Source organism: Cyrtonyx montezumae, unplaced genomic scaffold (genome assembly GCF_038088225.1).
Source record: "Cyrtonyx montezumae isolate F1298 unplaced genomic scaffold, pur_monq_1.0 scaffold_3, whole genome shotgun sequence".
NCBI classification, from domain to species: domain Eukaryota; kingdom Metazoa; phylum Chordata; class Aves; order Galliformes; family Odontophoridae; genus Cyrtonyx; species Cyrtonyx montezumae.
Window position 1 is genome coordinate 132,890,540 of NW_027072034.1, and position 23,731 is coordinate 132,914,270.

The following is a 23,731-nucleotide window of genomic DNA, read 5'->3' on the forward strand; positions in this document are numbered from 1 at the left end:
TGCTGGCACGCTTCCCATGCACAATTTTAGCACATGTCAAAAGGAGCCCCAGCCAACACGTAGGCATCTAGCACAAAGAAATCCCCGGAAATGTAGTCTCATTCACACTGTGTTGGGAGACCATAAAAATTAGCGAATTTGGCCTCTCTTCAGCGGCTGTCCTCCAAGTCAGATAAAAGACACTGGTCTATCTTCTTCTGAGATATAAGTGTACCTGTACAGTTAAAATGGGAATTCATGTTAGCACACTTTGCCATCTAAGAGTTTGGTGTCGAAGCCCCAAAGCTCACTTTCCACTGACTTCATCATTCTTCATCATTCTATACATACCACACTTGTTTTACTGTCATGCTACTGGGTGACTTCAATCTTTTCCCTTTTAATTTCTCTTTCTATTACATAGGAATGCCAAAAAAGTCCAAACCTCAGATTATAATGGCTAAGTATTTCTGCACGATGTCTTTACATTTCAATCAGAATTTTCAGTAATCTTTAAGTATGTAAAAAACAAGTGAATAAAATGCAATTTTACAGAAATACAGAATGTGGTATTTTAAATAAGAATAATTAACTAACTTAGAGGGACATTTTACATTAGGTGTCAGCATTGAATGCACTCACATAAAAGAACAGTGATGGGATTCAGTATTACATAACAAAGACTGCTGAATAAAAGCTACCTCTCAAGCCAGAGAGCCTAACACAAAGATGGAGTCCTTTGTAACTTAATTATGGAATTACCATGTTATGTGAATCAAGAGATAGCCATTGTCTTTACAAAATTTCTCCAGTTCTCCTAGCAGCTTACTGCTTCATTACCATGCAGCATTTGGAATACAAATAATGGCAACTAGCATCTTTCATTTAGGAAAATGTTATCCAATTGGGGTAAAGCTGAATAACCTATAAATTACATGTTCTGAAAATAAAAAAAAAAAAAGAAAAAAAAGAAAACACCTCAAGCATGCAAGGCGTAAACTTCATAATGTCTGAATCTATAGATCAACATCTACATTATGAGCTCAGAAATTAAAAGTCAACAATTGGAAAAAAGTCCTGCTTTAAAGATAGCCTGTGAACAGGCTGTGAATTTAAGATAAGGGCTCTTAATCATGCCCTTACATAATCCTTACTCTACAGGGGTTATCCTCTTCCTATATTCTGCCCTGGTGATGCCATATCTGGAAAACTGAGTCCATTTCTGGGCTGCTCAGTTCAAGAAAGACAAGGATCTCCTAGAGAGAGTTGAGTGGAGGGCCACAAAGATGATAAAGGGCCTGGAGCATCTCCTGTGTGAGGAAAAACTGAGAAACCTGGGTCTGTTCAGCTTACAGAAGACACGGCTGAGAGGAGATCTTATCAGTGCTTATAAATACCTACAGGGCAGAGAATGGGGTCAGGTTCTCTTCACTGGTGCCCAGGAAGAGGACAAGGGGCAGTGGGTACAAACTGGAAGACAGGAAGTTCTATCTGAACAAGAGGAAGAATTTCTTTACTGTGAGGGTGACAGAACACTGGTATGGGCTGCCCACAGAGGTTGTGTAGTCTCCTTCTCTGGAGATATTTATAACCCACCTGGTCGCTTTCCTGTTTAACGTACTATAGGGGACCTGTCTTATCAGGGGGTTGGACTTGATCTCCTGAGGTCCCTTTCAATATCTATGATTCTGTGATTGTGTGTGAAGGATGCCTACCTGCTTTAATGGACAGCTTTGGTAAACTCTCATTTATTCACTATTTCATTCTTCATTAAGCAAATATGTTTGAATATCAAATTATTACTTCATCGGTAGCTTTTTCTCTTAATATAGAAATCTTCCTGAAAATTCATTCATTTAATTTTTGCAGTGCTACAGTCACATAAGTTGCTTTAATAGCCCTTATTTCTGGAGAAGTTACTGAAGCTGGTATTTTAAATATCTATTAATGATAAATGACCTATAAATTGGTTAAGTGGAAAATGGAAGTCTTGCTAATGTGATAAATTCTTACAGCAAATTTAATACCCTTGCTGAGGGGTATAAAACTCATGTCTGATGATACGAAGACTTAAAACCTATTAACGTATCATGTGTAGAAATTCTCTAAAATTCCCACGTATGTATATTTTAGGTTTTAATCATTCTGCAGAAAATGAAAATAATAATAATAATGGAAAGATGAAAAGGAAAAATGAAAAATTAAAATGAAAATGAAAATAATGGGGGAAAAAAAAAAGGCAAGGTTAAATATTTTCCAAATGCTCTGAAACTAGAATGCAATTTCAGAGTCTATATTTAGGGGAGACTAAAACAGTCAGATAAAGTCCAAACTCTCCAACAGTCCAAACTCTAGTGAGGATTTTGAATGCTGTTTCCAAATCTGCTGACTTAAAGTTCAGCACAAAATGAAATCTGTTAATATCAGTTGTTTCTGGTCTAACATAAGAATTCACATCTTTAAGAAATAACTGAGGTAAATGGTTACCGACAAAACCTGAAAAGAGCACCTATGAAACAGAATGCTCAATTCTGGCTAACAATGCTGCATTTGATTGCCATGTAGGGTCACACTGCAACCAAAGTTACACAGTCCCCTAGCTCCAGGTCAGACAAGTACTATGAGCTGTGCTTAAAAAGAGCACCTGGATCACTGAACAAGCTGGTATATGAATGCTTATTTTCTTGGTATATTTCTGTTCACTTCTCTTTTAGTTATTATTAAACTATGCCCTTGTTAGGACATGCATACATATATATGTACATATTTGCACTTTTCATTCATAAGTATAATGACAGGCCTAAGCAAATATAACCAATGTGAGAATTTTCCAAAGTGCATGTAGAACATGAGGTAGGTCTGGAACGGAAGCAGTTCTGTACAATTTCTCCTTGCCCCCAGTTAATTCATGAGAATTCTAGGGGGATTACCTTCAACAACAGCATCCTGTGAAAATCTGTGGGGATTTCTGTGTAAACGAGCACTGGCTGACTGCCTGACTAACCACGTGTAAGCATTTTTGTGTGTAGTGGGCTACACAATGCTGTCAACAGCTTTCAGGAAGAAAAGTCATTAGGAGAATCAGTACCAGTGTGGGAGTAGAGAAGGGCTCTCTGAGCTCCAAAAATGGTAACAAACAACTTGCATAAATTCTGACCTCTTCAGTTTCCAGTTTCTGGTTGGGTTTTTACGTTGTCATTGTTTAGTTTTTAATAGAAGAGATAAACAATCCTCTATTTTAGTTCTCTGTTAAAGCTTGTAGTTCATTAATGCTAAATGTCACCCTAGAAAGAACACTATAGCCTGTGAATCTCTGATAATTGCCTATACTTTGACCTGCATATAAACATATGGAAATTTCTCCATTAAGTTTTACAAAAACTGCACAAACCTAGAAATCTCTTAATCTCATTTTTATTTCACAAAAATGATTACAATTTCATAAGCCTTAGTACCCACTAATTCATATTTTAGAAAATGAATTAAAATGCGTTGTTGTATTTATTAATGATGTGCCCACATACTTCCTTTAACAATAATTTCCCCTCTGGGAAGCTGGTCTTAAAATCTAAATGATGAAAACGAAATGGAAAAATGTATAATGTAGTTAAAACACTATCAACCTTTAGATACGGCACTCTACCATATTGGTTCACAAGCTCTCTTGAATAAAGATTTTACATAGTTGGTGATAAAGCTTTCCATGCATCAGAAGAAGCCCAAGTTCTTGGTGGTAAAAGAAGAGCTTACGAAGCAAATAAAGAGCATGGGCATCAGCAGATTCTGTCCACAAATTAGATATGAATGCACTCTATGTTTTTCATTGAAAAACCTCAGCATGGCTAAGTTCAGAAATGCCTTCCTTAATACACAGAAAACTGAATCACAGACTGGAAATTGTGATAGCAGTACTCAAGGATGTTCCAAGTGTATCTGTGGTTCACCACTCAGATATTAAGCAAGTTTCAAGCAAAGGATTTCATCATACGAACCCTATGTTTATGCTTTAATAGTGATGTCAAAAATAGCACTGTATGTTCTGTGTCTGAGATCCACTGTTCCTTTCTGACAGCCACCTTTGCCTGGGCACATAACTACTAAACACCTTCAGAACATAACCCTATGTGACCGGATATAATTTATAGGAGCCTACTCTTTTGATTGAAACCTCTGTTATGACCTCAGCAAGAATGGAGGACTCTATGTTACTGTGAAGCTAACAAGCCCTTTGTAATAACAAAACTATGTAAGCAGAGATGGAGATGCTTTTTAAAATTCCCAATATTAGACATCTGAGCTTCGGATGTGTTTTAACGCACAGTGGAAGTATGATGATAAAACAGGTAATAGGAGGTAACTTGGAAGAAATGGGATTCTTGGGGATTAGATTATTTTTTCCAAAGTTAGCAATAACTTAAAACATTTTTTTGTAAAATCTATACCTAAAAGTACAACCTTTAAATGCATTCAATTAATACGTTTTGTTTCTGCCAGTAGAGGATCTGCTATATGTTAGATAAAAATACATAACACAGAAAAACAATAACTGTTGATGAATGTTAACGTAAATGTGATTACTGCTATTTTCACGATATTGAGTTAACAGATGACACAGGGACAAAAACATCAATGCAGTTCCAGTGCCTCTATCATGTTCACAGAAGATCATATCTCACTTTGTTTTATAAGCCACAGCTGGCAAAAAAAAAAAAAAGACAGTTAAATAAAAAAATCATCAAGATAATGATGACAGAGCCATTCCCAATAAAGAACCTCTTCCTTCAGTGAACTATACTTATATGTAAAGCAAGTACTGTGCTAATTCTACCCCTGAAATGTGGACTGGGAAATACTTCCAACAAAGACATTATTCTTTCCCATTCAGCCCACTGTTGTGAGTGCCTCAGGATACTCTGCTTTATACCAGTGTCCCTGTGGTAACATGCCCTGTTATTTCACTTATAAAATGAAAAATAAAAGTCTAGATACTTGTTCACTTGTCCTCGTGGCTCATAGCCATGGCTGACAATGAAAATACACAATCAACTATCCACTATATCTCGATGGGTAGTACTTAACCCATGAGACTTCTTCAGATGCTGTTTAACTTAAGTAGAATCATGAAATGGTTTGAGTTAGAAGGGACCTCTAGTTTCATGTCCCTGCTGTGGGCTGATTGGACCCATCAGATCAGGCTGCCAAGGGCCTCACCCAACCTGGCCTTGAACACCTCTAGGTATGGGGTATTCACAACTTCTTTGCGTAGCCTGCTCCAGTCTTTCAAGAATTTCCTCCTAACAACTAATCTAAATCTTCCCTCTTTTATTTTAAAACTAAACATCTGCTGCGTGACCTTTTCAAGGTAAAGAAATATAAAGAAAGGGTGTTTTTTTCTCATTTTAAATCCCCATCAGTGACTATATCATTGCATAATGTGATTTGGACGTGGGACAATATTGTGGTAAGAACAGTGTAATATAATCCAATAAAAATGGATATAAGGAAAAAGTCTTTTACAGTGAGGGTGGCAAGGCACTGGGACAGGTGCCTAGAGAAGTGGTAGTGGAAGCCTTGCCCATGAAGACATTCAAGGCAAAGCTGGATCAGGCCGTGGGCAACCTGATCTAGCTGTGCATGTCCCTGTTCATTGCAGGGGAGTTGGACTAGATGACCTTTAAAGATCCCTTCCAACTCTAAGGATTCTATGACTCTATAATACCTGATGGACACAGCTGGATATTAGACAAGATCTGATACTGTTTACAGGCTCCTACTACCTTACGTTACTATAGTCTTGTATCCTGATGCTAATATATATTTTTTCCACAGATCCTTTCTTTGGCAGACGTATCTAGGGATTTTACATGGATTTGGGCAGTTTGTGAGGACTCACAGGTATCTGAGGTTACATTTTTTTTTTTTTTTAACTCTAGAACAGTAGTTGACATATCTCAATCCCTTTAAATAGACTACATTTCTTAGTGCTGGAAATAGTGCTGTGGATTAATAATAGGTTTCCTCAATGCTTTCTGTCAGAGCTAACTGCTTGTTGGCTTAACCCTCAGCACTATGTCTTCTGCTTTCCTACCCCTCCTTACTTTTAACCACTGGCTCCATCCATCTCATTCCATGCACACTATATTACTATTAAGATTTTTTCCCTGAATCTAGTGAAAATATTTGACTTCAAACTCACTGATGTCCAAAGTGTCTCCCTGCTGCATTAAGGCCCTGGTAGCAATGGGTTGAGACAGTACGTTCAGGGAGTTCTGGGACTTCTTTCAGAAAAATCAGGAGCTCAGATGATTTAGTTGGCCATGCCTCATGATCAACCCTCTCAATATATTCAACAAACTGTACTGATTGAGATCACTATGTCTCTGACTCCTAGGTTTTGTTCCAGTCCCCATACCAAGCTTCTTTGTCCCTGTCAGCAGGTAACTGAGCTTCCCTATCCAAATATTTTTCTCTAATACTTCTGTTCTCTTCCTGAATTTTCTACTGATTTCCTGTCACATAGCTGTAGCTAGACTCAGTCATCTGCAAGGAGGATTATCAGCAGAGGCAGTGAAAAAAAATAGGTGAAAATCTTTATATCTTTTCTACTGCAGTGGAGGGTACAGGAAATTTATACAGTAAAACTGTCTATTCAGTAATCTGTTGAGCAGGATCACACGGTATATTTTTGTCTACCATGCCCAATTAAGGAATCTCCAGTCTCAGCAAATTACAACTTATAAAAACTAAACAGTTATTAAGCTATATTCATCTAATAGGATTTTTACAGCCCAACTTAATCTCTGCAGTTTACAAAAATGTCTGTTCTGGAGAACTTTCCTTTTTCATAAACATCTTCAATCTAGAATTCATTTCACCAGTTTTATACATCAACAGTGAGGATGTTAGTATCTGAACTAACCACCTTTTGCAGTCAAAACAAAGAAACAAGCCCTCTTGTGTGTGATTTACCTTAATATAAAGTAGCTGTCTGGCCATGCATCTTCAGAGTACTATGAATATGGTCTTTAAAGACTGCAAAGCTTTCTGTACTTTGAAGAGGAGTAAGGTAAGATGAATAATATTTGCATAAGTGGAAAAAGACACTAGTAACTTCTGAGAATACAGTGAAGTCCAGTCCATACTGTACCAGTTATGCACACGGGTTAGATTCAGAAGTGACTTCAAAAGCAAGGAAAGCCTGAGCTACAAGCCCTGCAAGTTCTGTGCCAGACAAATTTGGTCGCTTCTGTGTCATGTCTTTGCAAATGCTGGAGAGCACAATGCAGAGGCCTGACTTCAGAGTCAGTATTTAATTCCTGCTCAGTAGCAGTCAAGACAATGAGGTCAGTCAACACCAACTCATACTATGCTCCTCATTCAGTGAAAGCTTTTTACTTGGTTGCAATGCTACACAATGCCCACTAGCTGGGAGCTGGGCCTGGGATCTTCCTAGCAAAGATTCTGTGAAAGAAATTCTATAATTAAAGTTCCTGGTAAGGTAAAGAATTCCTAAGTGAAGAAAAGTGAAAGGGAGGGAAAGGGAGAATTAAATTATGGAGTTCGTCTTCCTGATTATCTATACAAATGAACTATGTTCCCAAAGTGTATTAAAAATACAATGATACAGCTTCACTTTCACATTTTAAAGGAAATGTTCTATAATAAACTAAAAATCAGAACAATATATTTACTCGAGTAGCGTATATTATTTTTTAATACATTTTAGATGTAGGTCTTTCAATCTTTAAATATACATGGTGAAAAGCAGATCCATAAATAACAAAGACCAACCAAACGATGTTTCCTGATTACTTGAAGCACTATCTCTGTATGGGATTTGAAAGGATGTGTTAATGTCTAGTTCCTCAATTAAATAACAAACATAAAGTCAAAAGCAAGCAATTTAATAATAAGAGTTTGAAGAATGCATTTGATTCTTTGAAAGTTAACCAATTATTATATGCATTTTTCATTTCAAATATCACTTTCACACTTGGTCATGTTATATCAAAACAGTAATGACAAACATTCTTTTGATAAATCAGTTTGAGTACTAATGTAATGCAAATTAGCTTTGCCTTCAGTAAATGGTGTCATTACCAAAGCTCCCACTGAAAGAAAAGAAAGACTTACGCAGATATTTACATGAATTTCATTAGCTTGTCAGGATGTTTATGTGACAACAATATCAAAATTCTTTTGAGAAATGAAATACTGTGGCTGTATCAAGCTGATCTGCAGGTCACCACGAATTATTAGCAATATTCTCAGGAAGACAGATTAGGATCCTTCATCAGCAAGAAACGGTAGCATAGAGGGAATGTATTATATATCCAGTGATTGCTGTGTTCACGATGGAATATTTTTCTTTCATGTTTGAGAAGAGTTGTGTGGCAATACAAGAGTTAGAGCTGTTGCATCTAATGTATAACAGATCATGCCTTTCCGCTTGAGAATGCCTGAGCAAACCTGCCACCCAGTGACTTCAGAAGAGAACTACCAGAGCTATGTAAGCAGCATGCAAGAGGAAATCCCTTTGCTCACATCAGAAAGGGAATAAAAAACACCTTTCTGTTAGAAAATAATACATGAAACAGTTTAATGTTGAAAGTGCATGTTCCTGTTAATTATACATTTATATAAACATTTATATTGTCCCTTTTTTAAAAAAAAATTCTCCTACATTATTAAGTGATGAGTCCTGACATAACTGCATATCTTGTCTACAGGCACCAAATGCAATCTTACTGCCCTCTCTATCCTGAGTGATGAAGACTGAGTAACCTTTGCAAGAGGAACAGAAATTGTCTGCACTCACTTTGCATTTGAAAGCACAGAAGCAAGGCTAGGGAAAGCGAAAAGAAAAAGTTTCAATTATTTATACTAGTATAGATCAAGTGCAGAAGGAACACAAGCTAAGAAGTATCCCTCAGGAAAATGGAGTTACACTTTGACAAATAAAATAATCGATGTTTAATTCTAACCTACTTAACTGTCTAAATGAATCATGTCACACCTTAGCTACTTTTGTATCCCATGAAGTACATGTATCTATAATCTATTGAAAGAGACAAGTTACGTGTAGCACAACATCTACATGAAGTGAATGATCTCCCTCTTTCTCTTTCTGGACCATAGAAACAAAGTAGGTTAATTTGTTTTTAAAAAATAGAAACTTCAGAGAAGTGTCTAAGAAATTGTAGAGTTAGAATTTAGGATCAGAAATCCAGGACCACTGTCTATATCTGAAAGATGAGATTGTAAGCCTAAATATTAAGTTAAACTGCAGAAGTAATTATGCCTTGCACACTTGCTAAAGCATGTATTTAGCCCCAGACTCATTAACTTGAAGTGTTTTTGTAGGAAGTACCCTAACACTGGGATTAAAATTCAAAACAAAATTCCTAAATATGTGTATTGATATATTTATTTTCTTTCTAATTTCACTGTTAAGAGGAAAACCCAGAAGTGTATGTATGTCAATGACATAAAAGTTTTTGTTAAACACCTGATAAAGAGATGCAGAAGGTTCAGGGTCATGCATTACAGTCCTCTGGTAAAGACAGTTTTACCTTCCCTTCACATCAAAATCACTTTTTCACCTACTACTTTTGTCAGATTTAATGTTTAGTGTAACACAGCTTTTTGTGTGATTTCTGATAGGTGGTTATAAGCAACTTATAAAAAAGAAAAAAAAGGAAAACCAGGAGCGGTTCCCTTTACACAATTTACTGAAAGAAGGCTTTACTCTTTGAGTTCTTATTTTGATTGTCACCCGGCTCATTCTGGTCCTCAGTGAAAGGAAAGCTAATGCTATTAGGTGACTCAAACTTCTTTGTCTGTGTGGGAATATAAACTTATCAGAAGTGTGACATAACAGACACGAGCAGGAGTTTTTGGATAAAAAAATGGCGTCAATATACATAGCTTGTAATTAGTGAAGCAACATAAAGCACATTTTTCTACTTACATAGTACCCTCATCATAAGTTTGGACATAAATTTTGGGGGAGTTTGTTGCAGAATGGACTTTGTATCTTCAGGTTTCAGTATTTTTCACTTGACCTTAGCATAGCTATACTGGCTTTCTGGACAAACACTTGTTCTCTCACTGATAGAGAACAAGGTGACTTCCTAGGGATGTTCACAACTTAGCAAATGAGTAGGCTAAGGTAACCCTGAGACTTTTAAGAACTAGTTTGTTCCAAATTGGAATAAAATGGTTATGCCTGAAATATCTTCTCACACGGATATAAATAGTTACTGAAAAACAACAACATAAAAAGGATCTCTTTTTGGCTGAAAGATCAAGTAACACTGCTGTTTAAGGACAAGGACTCTACAGGAGGGACTTTCACAAGGTATTTAATTTTGAAGATACTGACATTACAGGCATCGCTAATAGCTTTGCTCTTCATATGCCCTGCTTCTCTTAGGAGCATGAAAAGAATCTGTGTCAAAATTTGAATATTTTCATATAATTTAAACTCAAAACAACAGAATAAATAAATACACTTTTGGCAACTGCTCTGAGGTTGTTGTTGAATAACACATAACTTATCATTAGAAAGGATTTCTGCTCAAGGTATTAACTTTGAATAAGCCTGATGGAAGACTGTAAAGAAATATCCACACATGCAAACACAAAAGGTCTGTAATTCTTCTTTACATGTGCCAAAATGAGCGTCTTTGTATTAACTTGTTTTGATTTCACACAAACTCTTCTTGCTCAGTGTTTACAGACTGTTTGACTCCTACCCACCATCTGGCCCAGCCTTGTGCCAAATTCCAGAAATGCTGAAGAGAAAAACATGGGCAAGTTAAAGTGAATGCATACGCATGCTTCTTCAAGATAATTTGCACCCTGCTTACTATTAGGTTACCTACTTTCTAGCTATACTCTCTATTCATCAGAGTGAGATTTAACTGAACTACCAAAATACTTATGTCAATTTGAATATCTGAATTTAGGTATTTACCTGCAAGTGTCTACATGTCTACACGGTGTCTACAATGTAATCTTATGCTATGTTCTTAGCTTATTGTATTTTTACAGACTTGGATACTCAATAGAAAAAGTAAAACAGCTATTCACAATAAAGAAAAAAAAGCTTTCACAAATTAAATAAGGATCAAAAGTATCTTACCATGACATTCCTCTCATAATGTTCATGCTCTTTCTCAAAATCTATTACAAAGCCATTTAGAGACCAAATAAATGTCAGGTCTAATGTGGGATCATGGGATGCAATGCATTGCATGGTAGCATTCTCTCCAACGGTGACATCAACATTCAGCGGAGCTAAAGTAATCCTTGTAGCTTCTGTGAAGTTAAAAGCAAACATGGAAAATTCCAATAAATATTTATCCAAATAAGAACTTAGCTCCATAACTGTTTGATTATTTATGAAACTACTCCATCAAATCTATTTCACATGTTAGTTGCGCAGGTACGCTTGAAAGAACCAAATTAAACAGAACAAAGGAAAACTTCTGCAATTGAAATGCCTCATACGTATTTAGCTGCCCTTTGAAAATGGCTGTTTCAGACTGAATCATATTATTAACTATATAAAGCTATCTTTATTCATTGACTACTTCAGGTAGACAGAAGATACGTAATAAATCTTATGTGATTTGTGTTGAATTTCTTGTTTTAATTACAGTATTTCTTAAAGTTTAAAATATGTCTCTTGAACAAATGGAAATTTATATTCAGTTGGCAGGCTGAGTCAGATTTACATTACAGCATCACATGGAGATCTTAATTTATTTGCTGAGAAACAATATAAAAGGATGTGTAACAAACTATGGAAATAGCTACATGTGGAAAGAAAAAGAATACAAGAAAAGAAAGTTGTACACCTCCCAGAAACACACCAGTTTAGGAACAGAAAATGGCAAGAGTTCATGACGCTTGCTAGAGAGCTTGGTACATGCATCAAATTTATATGGTAAATTAACAGAGTCCTAGAAGGGACTCACTGGATCAGAGATATGTTCCCTTTCTCTTAGAAATGGTCATAAAAGAAAAAGATACTGAACATAATCCTTGGAGGATTCAAGGTCTGGTTGGACAGATACTTGGGCAGCCTGATCTAGTAGGTGACAACCCTACCTATGGCAGGGGGGTGGAACTTGGTGATTTTCGAGGCCCCTTCCAACCTAAGCCACTCTACAATTCTATGACTTACTCCTCATACCATGACACGTAATATATTTCCCAAAAATATAGAGCGTACCAAAACCTGGAAGATGACAGCCATAAAGCCGTTGCCCCTCGTTAAGATCCAGGTTTCTGTGCACTTCAAAGGACTCCACCACACAGAAAATAGTAAAATAACTCAAATAAATATTACATTTCTTGTCATTCTGATAAGGAGAAAACTTCCCAGATTCTACTCTAGTAATCCAAAACCTGGGTAATACCAAGACTGTAAGGATAGCATAACTCCTTAGTATCTCAGAATGGAGTCCTATAAGAACACTGGAGCAACCTCTTAACATCTGATCTCTAAAGTCCTAGATATGGACTCATTTTAGGATTCACAACGCTTTTAAGATGAGAAGGATTGACTTTAAATTGTGGCAGGGGAAATTCTGACTGGATGTTAAGAAATACTTCTCGATAGAGAGGTCAGGTGCTGGAACGGGCTGCCCAGGGAGGTGGTGGAGACACCGACCCTGGAGGCGTTCAAGGAATGTTTAGACGTTGTGTTGAGGAACACGGTTTAAGTGAGAACTACTGGTGATAGGTGGACAGTTGGACTGGATGATCTTGTAGGTCTTTTCCAACCTTGGTGATTCTGTGATTTTATGACACTAATATTATGCCTGTTCAGTCACTGTTTAATTCTACCATCAGTGAACTTTCGAATTTTTATAATAAGAAGTATTAATCTAAGAAGTTACTGAAACAGTGGTCCAGAAGCAGTGAACAAACAGCATGTGGAAGTCATCAAACTTTACAGTGTCTTTTCAGCTTCCACTTATTTTTTAATTTCCTGCAGTTACAAGCAACTTCTGAAAAATCTTATGGGTCATACAAAGTGCTTCAGAATGCCATTTTCAAAGTATTCTTTGTCAACTCTCATCACTGTCTTTACAATGTGAAAGTACTTCTAAAATACATCATCTGACCATCTTGCTTCTGCTGTGATGCAAGGGAGATATCTCAGCTTTTTGAAATTCTTTCCCAGATTAATCAAAGCACAATACTCCAACACTGGAAACTTCTTTATAACTAGTTTATACCATATGAAATTATGTGGTTTAAGTGTGCAGATTTATTAGGCAAATATTCACCCTGATTTTCAAAGACATGACAAGGTTTTTCAGTGGCTGGATATTTATTTACAAAACCTTTCAAGACAAATGGCTGAGACTAATACTAAGACATGTAAAACTGCATAAGATGATAAAAACTAACTGCAAACATGAAATATACTTGATTAATTCAAATTAAGTCTTACAAAACCCTCTCATTTGGTACAATAAATCAGATGGAATAAATGTTTTAATAAGTTAGTGTATCAATATTGTGGTATTAAGCTTCCACATGTAGCATGATTTTTGGAAGAGACATTAAAAATCAACTCTTCTACTGTCAGTGAAACTTGGTAGACATAGCTGTTCCTGAATGCCATCCTTTGTCTGTATTCCACAGGTATTTGACATTAGATTTAAAATATAGATATGAGTATTCAATCAGTAAATACTAATACCTGTAAGTGAAGAGAATTTAGTAACGCAACTCTATGTCTATATGCTCCTACCTCACAAATTTAATCTATATTTGACTGCAATAATCTCTCAGACTTGCTTACCTCGCTAAAAATAAAAATAATAAAAAAAGAAAAAGGGAAAGATGATCAATAAGAGTCCCATTTTACTTTGCTGGACATGACCCTCCACCCAAGAGGTGGCTAAGCCACCAAGATCTTGAATGAGTCCACCACAGTACAGCAGTTTAATGGATCAGATTTAATAAATCCTGAAAACTGACATGCAATCTCTGAACAGGTGAACATGTACCCAGTTTCCACTGAGCATGACGTTTTAAAAGCCACAATTCATTGTTTAAAGACCCATTGTTTTAGAAAGGAAAGATACGAAACAGCTTGCAAAAGTATTGTAATTCTGAGAGTGAAAATTAGAGATTTTGAACTGGAGGATTCTACTCATGATGTATACAATGTAGAGGTGTACCTGTCATTTCCAGAACACCGGTGCTATTAGCTTTTCCTCGGTTATTTTCGGCAAAACAGGTGTAGCGGCCTTCATCCAGCTTTGTGATATTGATAATTTCCAGGCTCCCATCATCCCAAATACGTATGCTATTGAAAATGTAAATATTAAAGCAAGAGAAATCTGGCATTTAGATCAGAAATACAGCTGGAATTGCATTCAATTGAAAGATATCACAGCAATATCTTGGAAGCTCATGCCTGACTGCTACATATACAAACACTCATATAGTCCAAAAATAACTAAACAGATCCAGGCCTTATATTACCGGAGCAAGAAGGTCTACTTTCATTTACTAGTAGTCATTCAAATATTTTTCTTACAGGCTTGTGATACAATTCAATTTTGAAATGTGAACAGCACCAACCACACTAGTTAAAGCTGCATGCCACGCATGCCCTTCTAACTCTTTGGTCCCACAGGGCCAGGTGCATCAGTTCCCTGAAACTACACATTCTCCTACCAATGATCTCTGCAAAAATAAGAACTGGCTTGCATGATAAATAAAAACATAAAGGCAGCATTTGGAGAGTCATAGTGTCCACTAACAGTCAATACTAACCGGCTCCCATTTACAAGCAATTCTGTTCCTTTGCTCCAGGAGAATTTTGGCTTAGGAGCAGCTTTAGGTTTGCATTCAATGATTACACGCCCCCCTTTAGCTGCTAGGATTTTCTTCTTCATAGGGTTCTGTTCAAAAGTAGGAGGTGAAGCTGAAAACAAAATTTAACATGAGTACTGCTGTTAGCAATTTTTCTAAAGAATGAAATTTGTTTGCAACAGTAAAATGAAGGTAAATAACAGAAATATTGAATTGTACACAAATGTCCAATATTCAGACCAGTGAGAAAAATATTAATGATACAGAGATGTGATGAGAAGCAGATAGTGATCTAAAAGAAACAGCAAAACCATTTAGATCTATAACTGTGTTACAGCAGAAGATTATTTTTGTTCACTTCTGAACTTATATCTAAGTTTAAATCTAACAAGATCAAAGTCAACTGAAATCAATAGAAAGCTACTTCTTCTCAAAGGCCTTTTGATCAGCCTTAATAAAATCTAGATTCCTAGAGGCCCACTTCTATAAGAAGTAGCTCACTTGATCAGACTTTCAAATAACACACTGTTTTTACTTTCCAGAGGTTCTAAGCCCCTATCTAACAACTTAAAGATTGTCCCCTTCTCTTTGCAGCTTTCTCTTTGACCAACTATCCTTAGGCGTGCTCTGACATGTACAGCAGTAATGAATACTATGAAAGCCATGCCAAATAGCCAGCACACCTGCTCTAATTGCATCAGTAAGAAAGTAAGAAATTATTTTAGGCCTGTGCAGACTGGATATGAAGTTCTAGCTTTCTACTACAGGATGCTGCTTTGGAAAACATAGCATAATTATCCAGCCATCAAATGGGACAGGCATATTGCACACAAAAATTGCAGCTGGTCTTAATGGGTCACAGAAGGCAAAATCAAAGGGAAGAGTGAAGACAAAGAGCTTCAAAGGTCTGATGCCCAATAACACAGCTTCTAAAAGGCAAATTTTGCCAAACAGAGGAGCAAATATAGGTGAGTAAAAAAGAAAACACTTATCAACCTGTTTTGCAAGCTTGACCAAGTAATCAGCAAGTCCATGCACTAAATATAATTTTTGTATTGTCATTTTCTCTGTGTGGTAACTACAGCAGGCAAACATCAGAAAAGAATGCAGTAAAAACTCTCCATACATCAGTAACTCAGTTGCTCCTGCTGTTGTGAAAACCCTGCTAAAGAGCTCAAATAATCCTCACTTCATCTAGATTCAGAGAGGGTTCATTCCTCCATCCTCACAGTACTTTGTTAACAAACAATGCCTGCAATTAAGACTGCTATATAGAGCAAATAATCTCACTCACCCACAATCTTCAGTTCAGCATTTGCATAAATAATTCCATGTGTGTTTTCTGCTATACACTGATACATGCCAGCATCTTCAAAGGTCAGGCCTTGAATTCGTAGTTCACCTTTCCGGAACTAGAACAAAATAAGTAAAACAATATATTTATTATGAATGCTGAAGAATTCCCATACATCCTCATTACTTCACTTTTTTTTTTTCCAGTAATCTGTTCAGAAGTGATTACTTCATGTAACATTAAGGCACAGGTGAGACTTTAGAAAATGTATTACCTTCTCATTTTTATGTATAAGAGTCAATTGGCGTGCATGAAGTAGTGGCAAATTAATGGTACAACAGTATTTATATGAAAAAAGGACTCATATTCCTTGTACTGTTTCATTTAAAAACACTGATTTTCTACAAGGAATCTTTGGTTTGTGCTAAGTGAAATACATAGTTAAAAACTATCTGATTTAGACTCAATATATATTATCAAAGCAATTTAAATAGTTTTGCTATTTTCCACTTGAAAATCATCTCGTAGCATTAATAGACAATATAATCTCTTGGTGCATTACTGGAGAATTAGATGCTTTCTGAAATCTAGCATGTAAATTGTCAGTGAAAACCAAGTTCAGTGGGGGCTGACAAATAATTTGCTTGTAAAATTACTTGTTTGTAGTAAGTGCAGAAGCTAGAAAACAACACTGTCGTTTTCTAATTTGAGCCATCTCCATATGGCAGATCATGACATCCCTATTCTCCTTCCAATCATCTACATTTTTTCTAAGATACACAGCCAAAACAGCTCTGCCTTTTTGTCTTCTTTTGTTCACATGCCAAGACCAGTGTCACTGCATCTCAGCAGATGCAGTCATATACTGCTCCCTTTTCTACTCTGTTCTATAACAGCACATCACACAATACAAGTGAGGGATATTAAATAAATTTTTGAAACGTCTGGACTGAAAATCTACCCTATTTAAAAAAAATAAATCAGAGTAATAAACTTCAGTTATCATGTGGTATTCATTGGAACTTCACATCATCTGCAAGAATAGAATTTTGCAAAAGAAAATTTTGTGAAAAGTTACATGATAAGATCACCATTGATCATTTTTAAATGATTCTTCCTTCTTGTCTGCACTCATTCCGTTCTTATTCTTTCTCACATTTTTTTAAAGATGCATTCATGTTTAATGTGATACAAAAAAGATTATTTTTGGAGAGAAGCTGATAACATTTTTCATCCAGAAAAAAGAAAAAAAACAGCAGTTTCTCATAATGACCCAGAGAAAAAAACAGAAAATTCACTCCCAGACACAAGGTCAAAAGACATGGTCAGAATTCAGAATGCCAAACAGCAAAAAAAAAACGAATTCAAAACTTATGAAAAGATTGACATAAAACTTGAAAAAATAAGAGTTTAATCCCTAATGCAGGGGGAACCAGCAGATATTTGTATCATCGTAATTCAATTTCTTTTGCCCTTTAATAATACGTGCTTCAAAATATCATTTTTATCAGCTAACCTAATAATCTTGTGTTACCTATGGCAATTAACTTACCGAGACGCCGTTCTTCAACCACCTAATTGTTGGAATAGGCTTGCCTGTAGCTACACAGGGCCAGTAGAGATCACTGCCTATATCCTTCTCTGTGTCATTGATATGCTCTACCCACTCTGGAGAGGCTGAAGAACAGAAAAAAAGAAAAAGAACAACAAATCACAATACCTTGTAAATGTAAACGTGCATTTAACTAGCATTACAATCTCTTAATACCATGACTTAACAGGTCACAAAGAGATGATAACTCAGCACTGTATCAATATATCAGCACAGGAAAGAACAAATTGTTTTTCTTTCACCACGTAGACCCAAAACAGCTACAACTCATTTATTTATGAGCAAAAAACTATAGAATTGTCAGAACGGCTCACAAATGTTCAGAAGATGTAAGATGTTACCACTTACACTGACCTGAAGATTATACAAATAAATTATTCAGTAGAATCATAAAAATGATAGCTAAATGGAATTGTGCAGATCTAGATAGGTACTGAAAGGGCATCCAAGAAAAACATTCTTTTGGTTCAGAAAATACACTTAATAATATTGAAATGTCCTTGTATTTTTGCCTTTGCCGAGCAATTTAATTAATCTATTATGTTAATGTATAACAATCTTCTCACACCAATTTTCATTTATTCCAAAAAGTTCATGAGTTTAACTGAGGATCTTAACTCAGATGTTCTTTATCGCCAGTGAAACGAGGCTGAAATATTCTGAAGGTAATTCAGATATTATGAACAATTTTCTCAAGCCAAAGATTTATGGCATAAGTTTTAGTCAAGGAGTCTGGCTACTTGAAATGATTCCACTACAGCACTAATATAAGTGCTTTTAGCTCTGTCCATTATCCAAATATGTGAAGGGAAGGGACAGAGGCTGGAGGAATGAAGAAATGACTGTAGCTAATATAAGACAGAGCTAAGGCAGAAACAAAATGCAGAAACAAGAGGCAAAACAAATTTAATCATTTATTTTTCTTTCTGGCAGCTCTTTCACTTCAACTATTCTCAAACACTTAATTTACATTATGCATAGTTATATAATTTCCACTGTGCACAATTACATAAATACTAATAAATAATGCTATCAAAGTGTATGTAGATCTTCATAACCAGGGTAACTGAGCTCCTGTTTAATAAATACATGAATGCTATACTTGACATTCATTGTAGGGGTTTTGATTTTATTTTATTAACTCAAATAGCAGTGTGCCAGGATGTTGGAATGAGTCTGCACTGACATCAAGTGTGAAAACACTGATACTTCCAATATAAGTAAAAGCAACATAGATCATGAATAATAGGATTTTTCTACCTACCTTGCACATAAACTCTTGCTTGATGTTTATCTTTTCCTTTATAGTTTTCAGCTTCACACTCATAAAGTCCTTCATCTTCATACTGAATATTAAAGATCTTAAGAACTGCACCAGACATGCTTATCTCAGCAGTGGCTGGCATAGGTTCAAGGTATTTACTCCATCTGAGTTCAGGAACCGGACTTGAAAAGGTACAGTAAAGAACAAATCAGCATGTTCTGGAAGTGGCTGCTAAATTGCAGACTACAAAAAAGTATTTGATGATGAAACATTTATTTTATTTTCCTGAAATATGAAAGCAAACAGTGCTCTACAATATCTTTAGAACACACTTACTTCCCAAGAGCAAAACACTCCAGTGTTACATTTTGCCCCAGGAGAGCGTACGTGTCCTTGAACTTCACCTTGATATCAGCAGGATACACTTTTGCACCTAACATGAAAATAAGAGATTCTCAGAAGAGATGTGGTAGAAAAAAAATATAGCTCTATTAAAACCTCCACAGTTCAAGAAAATCTACTGTAACATTCCAGACAAATTCCTTCTTTATAATGCTTATAGCTTGGCTATCCATTAAATCTGATTTAGCACAGAACTTGTAGTGAGGCAGAATTGTTTTACGCAGTGAACAATTATGTCTGGACACTAATGCTTAACATTTCTTTACAAAACAATAATTCAACAAAACTCATTTATTAGCATGTAAATGATGATTATGTCTTGCGTAGGAATAGGAAAAAAAAAAAAGCCTGAGCCTTTATTTTCTACAGATTCTTCCACTGGATGGAATATTTTGAATTATTGTGAATTTAAGCTCTGCAGCTCTTACTGATGGTACAAAGGAGCTACAGCCAGCAAAATCTACAGCTTAACAAGGGTACAAGTACGTAATGTAATCAAATCTACCTAGTGCAATCTCTGTGGGACTCCTTTTATAGTTCTAGGTGAAGATTTCAGTATGAGTACTGGCCAGGGAAAATCTGGACAAAGATCACTGATTTGTAATCACCCAAACTCAATCAGAGCTCTTCATTGTAATAAAGGAAATCTAACAAATAAAAGAGTCACTGAAATCCTGATTAGTCTCTAGCGACTGTCTAAAGTTACAGAAAGGAATCTGGTTTCCATATAGAAGAATCTAGTGACAAAACTAAAAAGGCATCTCAGAGGATCGCCTGGTGAGACACAGGATCCTTGGATAGGATATTTCAATAAAGTAAGAGATTGCCATTTTCATGGGAGAGTTCCTAGAAAACAAATATCCTGAAACTGTTTATTAAATTCTACACAAAATTTTTTTGTTTTCCAGTCACAACATGAACCAACTGAACCAGTGCCAAGACCGCAGAAGATATTAAAGATTTTCAGATGAACACAGAGACTTATGAGATAAAAGAGATAAGAAAATCTCTGTTCTCAATGATATAAAAGGGATGTTGTGCATGAATCTAGGGAGATTTCCTTCACAGAGTTCTCATTGTGGATGGCAATGATTTGGACCTTTCTTTACATGGAAACTAAGGAACAGATGTGCAATAGGAATTAGGACTTGCCATTTAATTATTCTTCAAGAGATTAAAATATTTATGAATGAGCAAAGTTAAAATGCAAACAGGACACAGCATGCACAAATTATTTCCAATAAATACTTACGATCCGCCTGCGGAATAAGTGGAATGAATTTACTGAATACACTCTTTGTTATTGAAGGGCTGGACACAAAACATGAATAATTGCCCTTATCTGATGCTTCTACATTCGCAATGTAGAGATTGCCATTTGTCTGAGATACAAATCGTCGTCTGTCCAAAGCAATAAATACTGGGAACTCATTCAGTAGCCAGCGATAACTGAGATCATCTGGAGAAAAATATTTTCTAGTTAATATTTAAAAAAAACCAATAATAATGGCATCAGCTACATAAACCATGGAAGACTCTCTGCATATGAATTGCTTCACTTTGAGTTCAAGCTTATACATCCTTGGTTCAAGAAAGATAGCTATGAAAGAGTTAACTATTGGTACTGGACATCAGGGTGTTGCTCTCAAGTGCAGACTATTGTGCACCTGTTTCCCTCTAGAACAGGCCTTTCCACTGGAGTGAGTTGGAGAGATGTGAAGCGGGGTCTTGCCCTGATACAGCTGAGGAGCTGGGAAGTCCTTGTCAGTCTTGTGACTTGGAAAAAAAATCTTTAGAATATTTTAACTGGAAATTTGTTTTGGTGAGTTCATTAGGTGGAATGCAGCTGCAGCAGCAAGTCTGGGATGACACAATGACATAGTGACATAATGGTACTGTTTGAATGGCAGGTCAGGCCCACCTTCCATTATCCAGATTAGTTTGAGTCATGTTGTTTGTAATAACAAAAAATTCCTGAAAATTTAACCTTGTCTTTTACATACATTCAACCACATCTATATATTCAAGATCAAAATCAAACCTAAAGAGAGATTCTTGAGCTCTATGAGTTACTGTTTAATTAAATGTAAAGGAAACTTTTAAAAATAAATATTTTGTCTCCTACTTGCATGCATCAGACAATGAAAATAAAGCACTTTGGGCTGAATTACCTGGGTAGTGGTAAGGAGGCTCACAAAGAAGCACTGCTCCAACACCTTCTCGTACTTTAACCTCATAGTGTTCCTCCGGTGGAAAAGGATCCAGATCTAGTATAAAAGAAGGTAGGGGAGGAAAACTGTGGGCTTTTCACTATGAAAACAAGTAATTTTTTAAAATATTTTCATTCTGTAGAGATTAATATAGAAGTACAACAATATCAGACATACAAGTATCTATGTATCGATTACGACAATTTTGCTCATTTTAACTCAGTCATTATCAAGTGTAACACATTTTCTACAGTATTTTAGTAATTATAACTATGAATTCTAAAAAGAAAAAAGAATCACCTCTACGTCAGGAAGTTGTAATGATACTGACTGGAGTCCTGCTTTAAATACTACTGCAGTGTAAATAATACGTCAGTAACAGTGAAGTGCAGAGTGCATGCAATATTTTATCACAGACATCATCTAAGCTAACATTATTTAGATTACTTCAGCTTTCTTCAATGGCCTTTCTACTAAATTCCCAAGGATGACTGATATCGAAGTAAGATTTCAGTTCAAAAGCATTCACCCAGAAACAAAGAAAAGCTACATATAAAAAGAGATTAAGTAGAACACAGAGACTATTCACTAATATAATCACAAAATGTTTGGATCCACTAGACACTTGACAGAGCTCTTCCAAGGCCAATCACAGCTTTCAGACCTGAATAACTACAAGAATAAAGGAAGAAAATGCCATAACGCTTTGTCAGATTCATAGAAAAAACCTTAAGGAGAGTTATGTGAACTTCTAGAGAAATACACCTTTTCCAGTTTCTGAAATAGTGATTTTTCCTCTGTTCAAACTGACAAGAAGATAAAATAATCTTTTCAGTGACTGTCTGAACCTTTACATTAGATAGAGCAGGAAACACTAGGCCATTCTAAGGACTTTTGAGGATTATTAAATAGAATTTTGTCATGTGTCAGTGCAATGTGTTCAATCCTCCACAAGTGGCTCCCAATTAATTTGGAATATCATTCTTTGATAAAGAAGAAATTGAACCCCTAATGGTCCTTTCAAATCTAAGGATTCTATGATTCTACATATTGACTAATCTCCTTCTGCAAACATCTACTTCCCTCATCACCAACCTTCTCATCATCTTATAAATGTGACACTATTCAATTCTATTTTAATTGGAAAAGATTGGCTTTTACAATCTGCTACAGAAATAGGAAAAAACTTAAAATGACGATCAACAGAAAGAAATCTTTTGCTATTTTGACGCTTCTCTGTATTCAGAGAGTGAAGGGTTTGATGAAAGGAAAATCTATCACTGCTTTTCATATTTTCACTTATTTTCAGTTTACATTTTATGTCTAGAAACTTTTTTTGCAGTGTTCTTTGACTAACCTTTGAAACTTCAGGACAATCACCACCATAAATTTAATGACAGAAGATAGGTTAGGCAATTTGTATATGTAAAACATCTGTATGTTAGTACTGAAATAGAATGATCTATGCCAGGTGCAGGAATGTCATACGACTATTAAGATGTAATTTGTATACCTTCTTCCCACTTATGAACTGCTCTGTACTCTGATTGGGTCTTGATGTCTTCTTTGCATAAGCACTACTTGGTTATTACTCAATAATTATAATAACCGTGATTCCATGAACTCTTAATTTGAAGACATTCATTTTTAGCTAGAATGAAAGAATTAGCATAATCACTGCACTCTTAGAAGCATACAGCTAACATCTAGAGAGTATGGAAATTTCTCTCCATTGTCGTTCTTGCAGCTTCCCTACTATGACATTGCTGTGTTTTACTGTTATGAGACTGCTTTCCAGCAAGTGCCATTGTATTACAGCTTCTGATTTTGCACAGTACTCACAAAAAAGCCACTAAATATTCCTGCAGGCTAAAATTCCTGTGAGTGTATGCATGCAATAGCAAAAAGAGATTTCAGTGGTTTTAAACCACTGCTCCTGAAAAGAATAATTCTCTTCTTGGAGGGCAATCCAGATCTACTAAAGGCAATGTTCCAAGATGGATTAATTTATAGGAAGTTTACAAGAGTGTGACTTTTGCTCCATAGTTTCAGCAGGTTTGATAATAAGACAAACAAAAAAAAAAGGTCTTCATCATACAGATGGTCAAGACTTTCTTGAACTG

The 23,731-nt window shown here is 35.8% G+C and overlaps 1 protein-coding gene across 1 annotated transcript in view; it reads right to left on the reverse strand.

Moving 5' to 3' along the window:
- The window catches only part of CNTN1 (contactin 1), a 232,509-nt gene that overhangs the window by 39,483 nt on the left and 169,295 nt on the right, over positions 1-23,731 (reverse strand). Inside the window, exons 6-14 of the mRNA XM_065743432.1 lie at positions 21,570-21,665; positions 20,651-20,857; positions 19,333-19,429; positions 18,997-19,178; positions 17,673-17,797; positions 16,121-16,238; positions 14,788-14,938; positions 14,187-14,314; positions 11,126-11,301 (exon numbers count right to left, since the gene is read on the reverse strand). Of these exons, the coding sequence (XP_065599504.1) occupies positions 11,126-11,301; positions 14,187-14,314; positions 14,788-14,938; positions 16,121-16,238; positions 17,673-17,797; positions 18,997-19,178; positions 19,333-19,429; positions 20,651-20,857; positions 21,570-21,665 (1,280 nt within the window). The remainder of the gene's footprint in view (positions 1-11,125; positions 11,302-14,186; positions 14,315-14,787; positions 14,939-16,120; positions 16,239-17,672; positions 17,798-18,996; positions 19,179-19,332; positions 19,430-20,650; positions 20,858-21,569; positions 21,666-23,731) is intronic.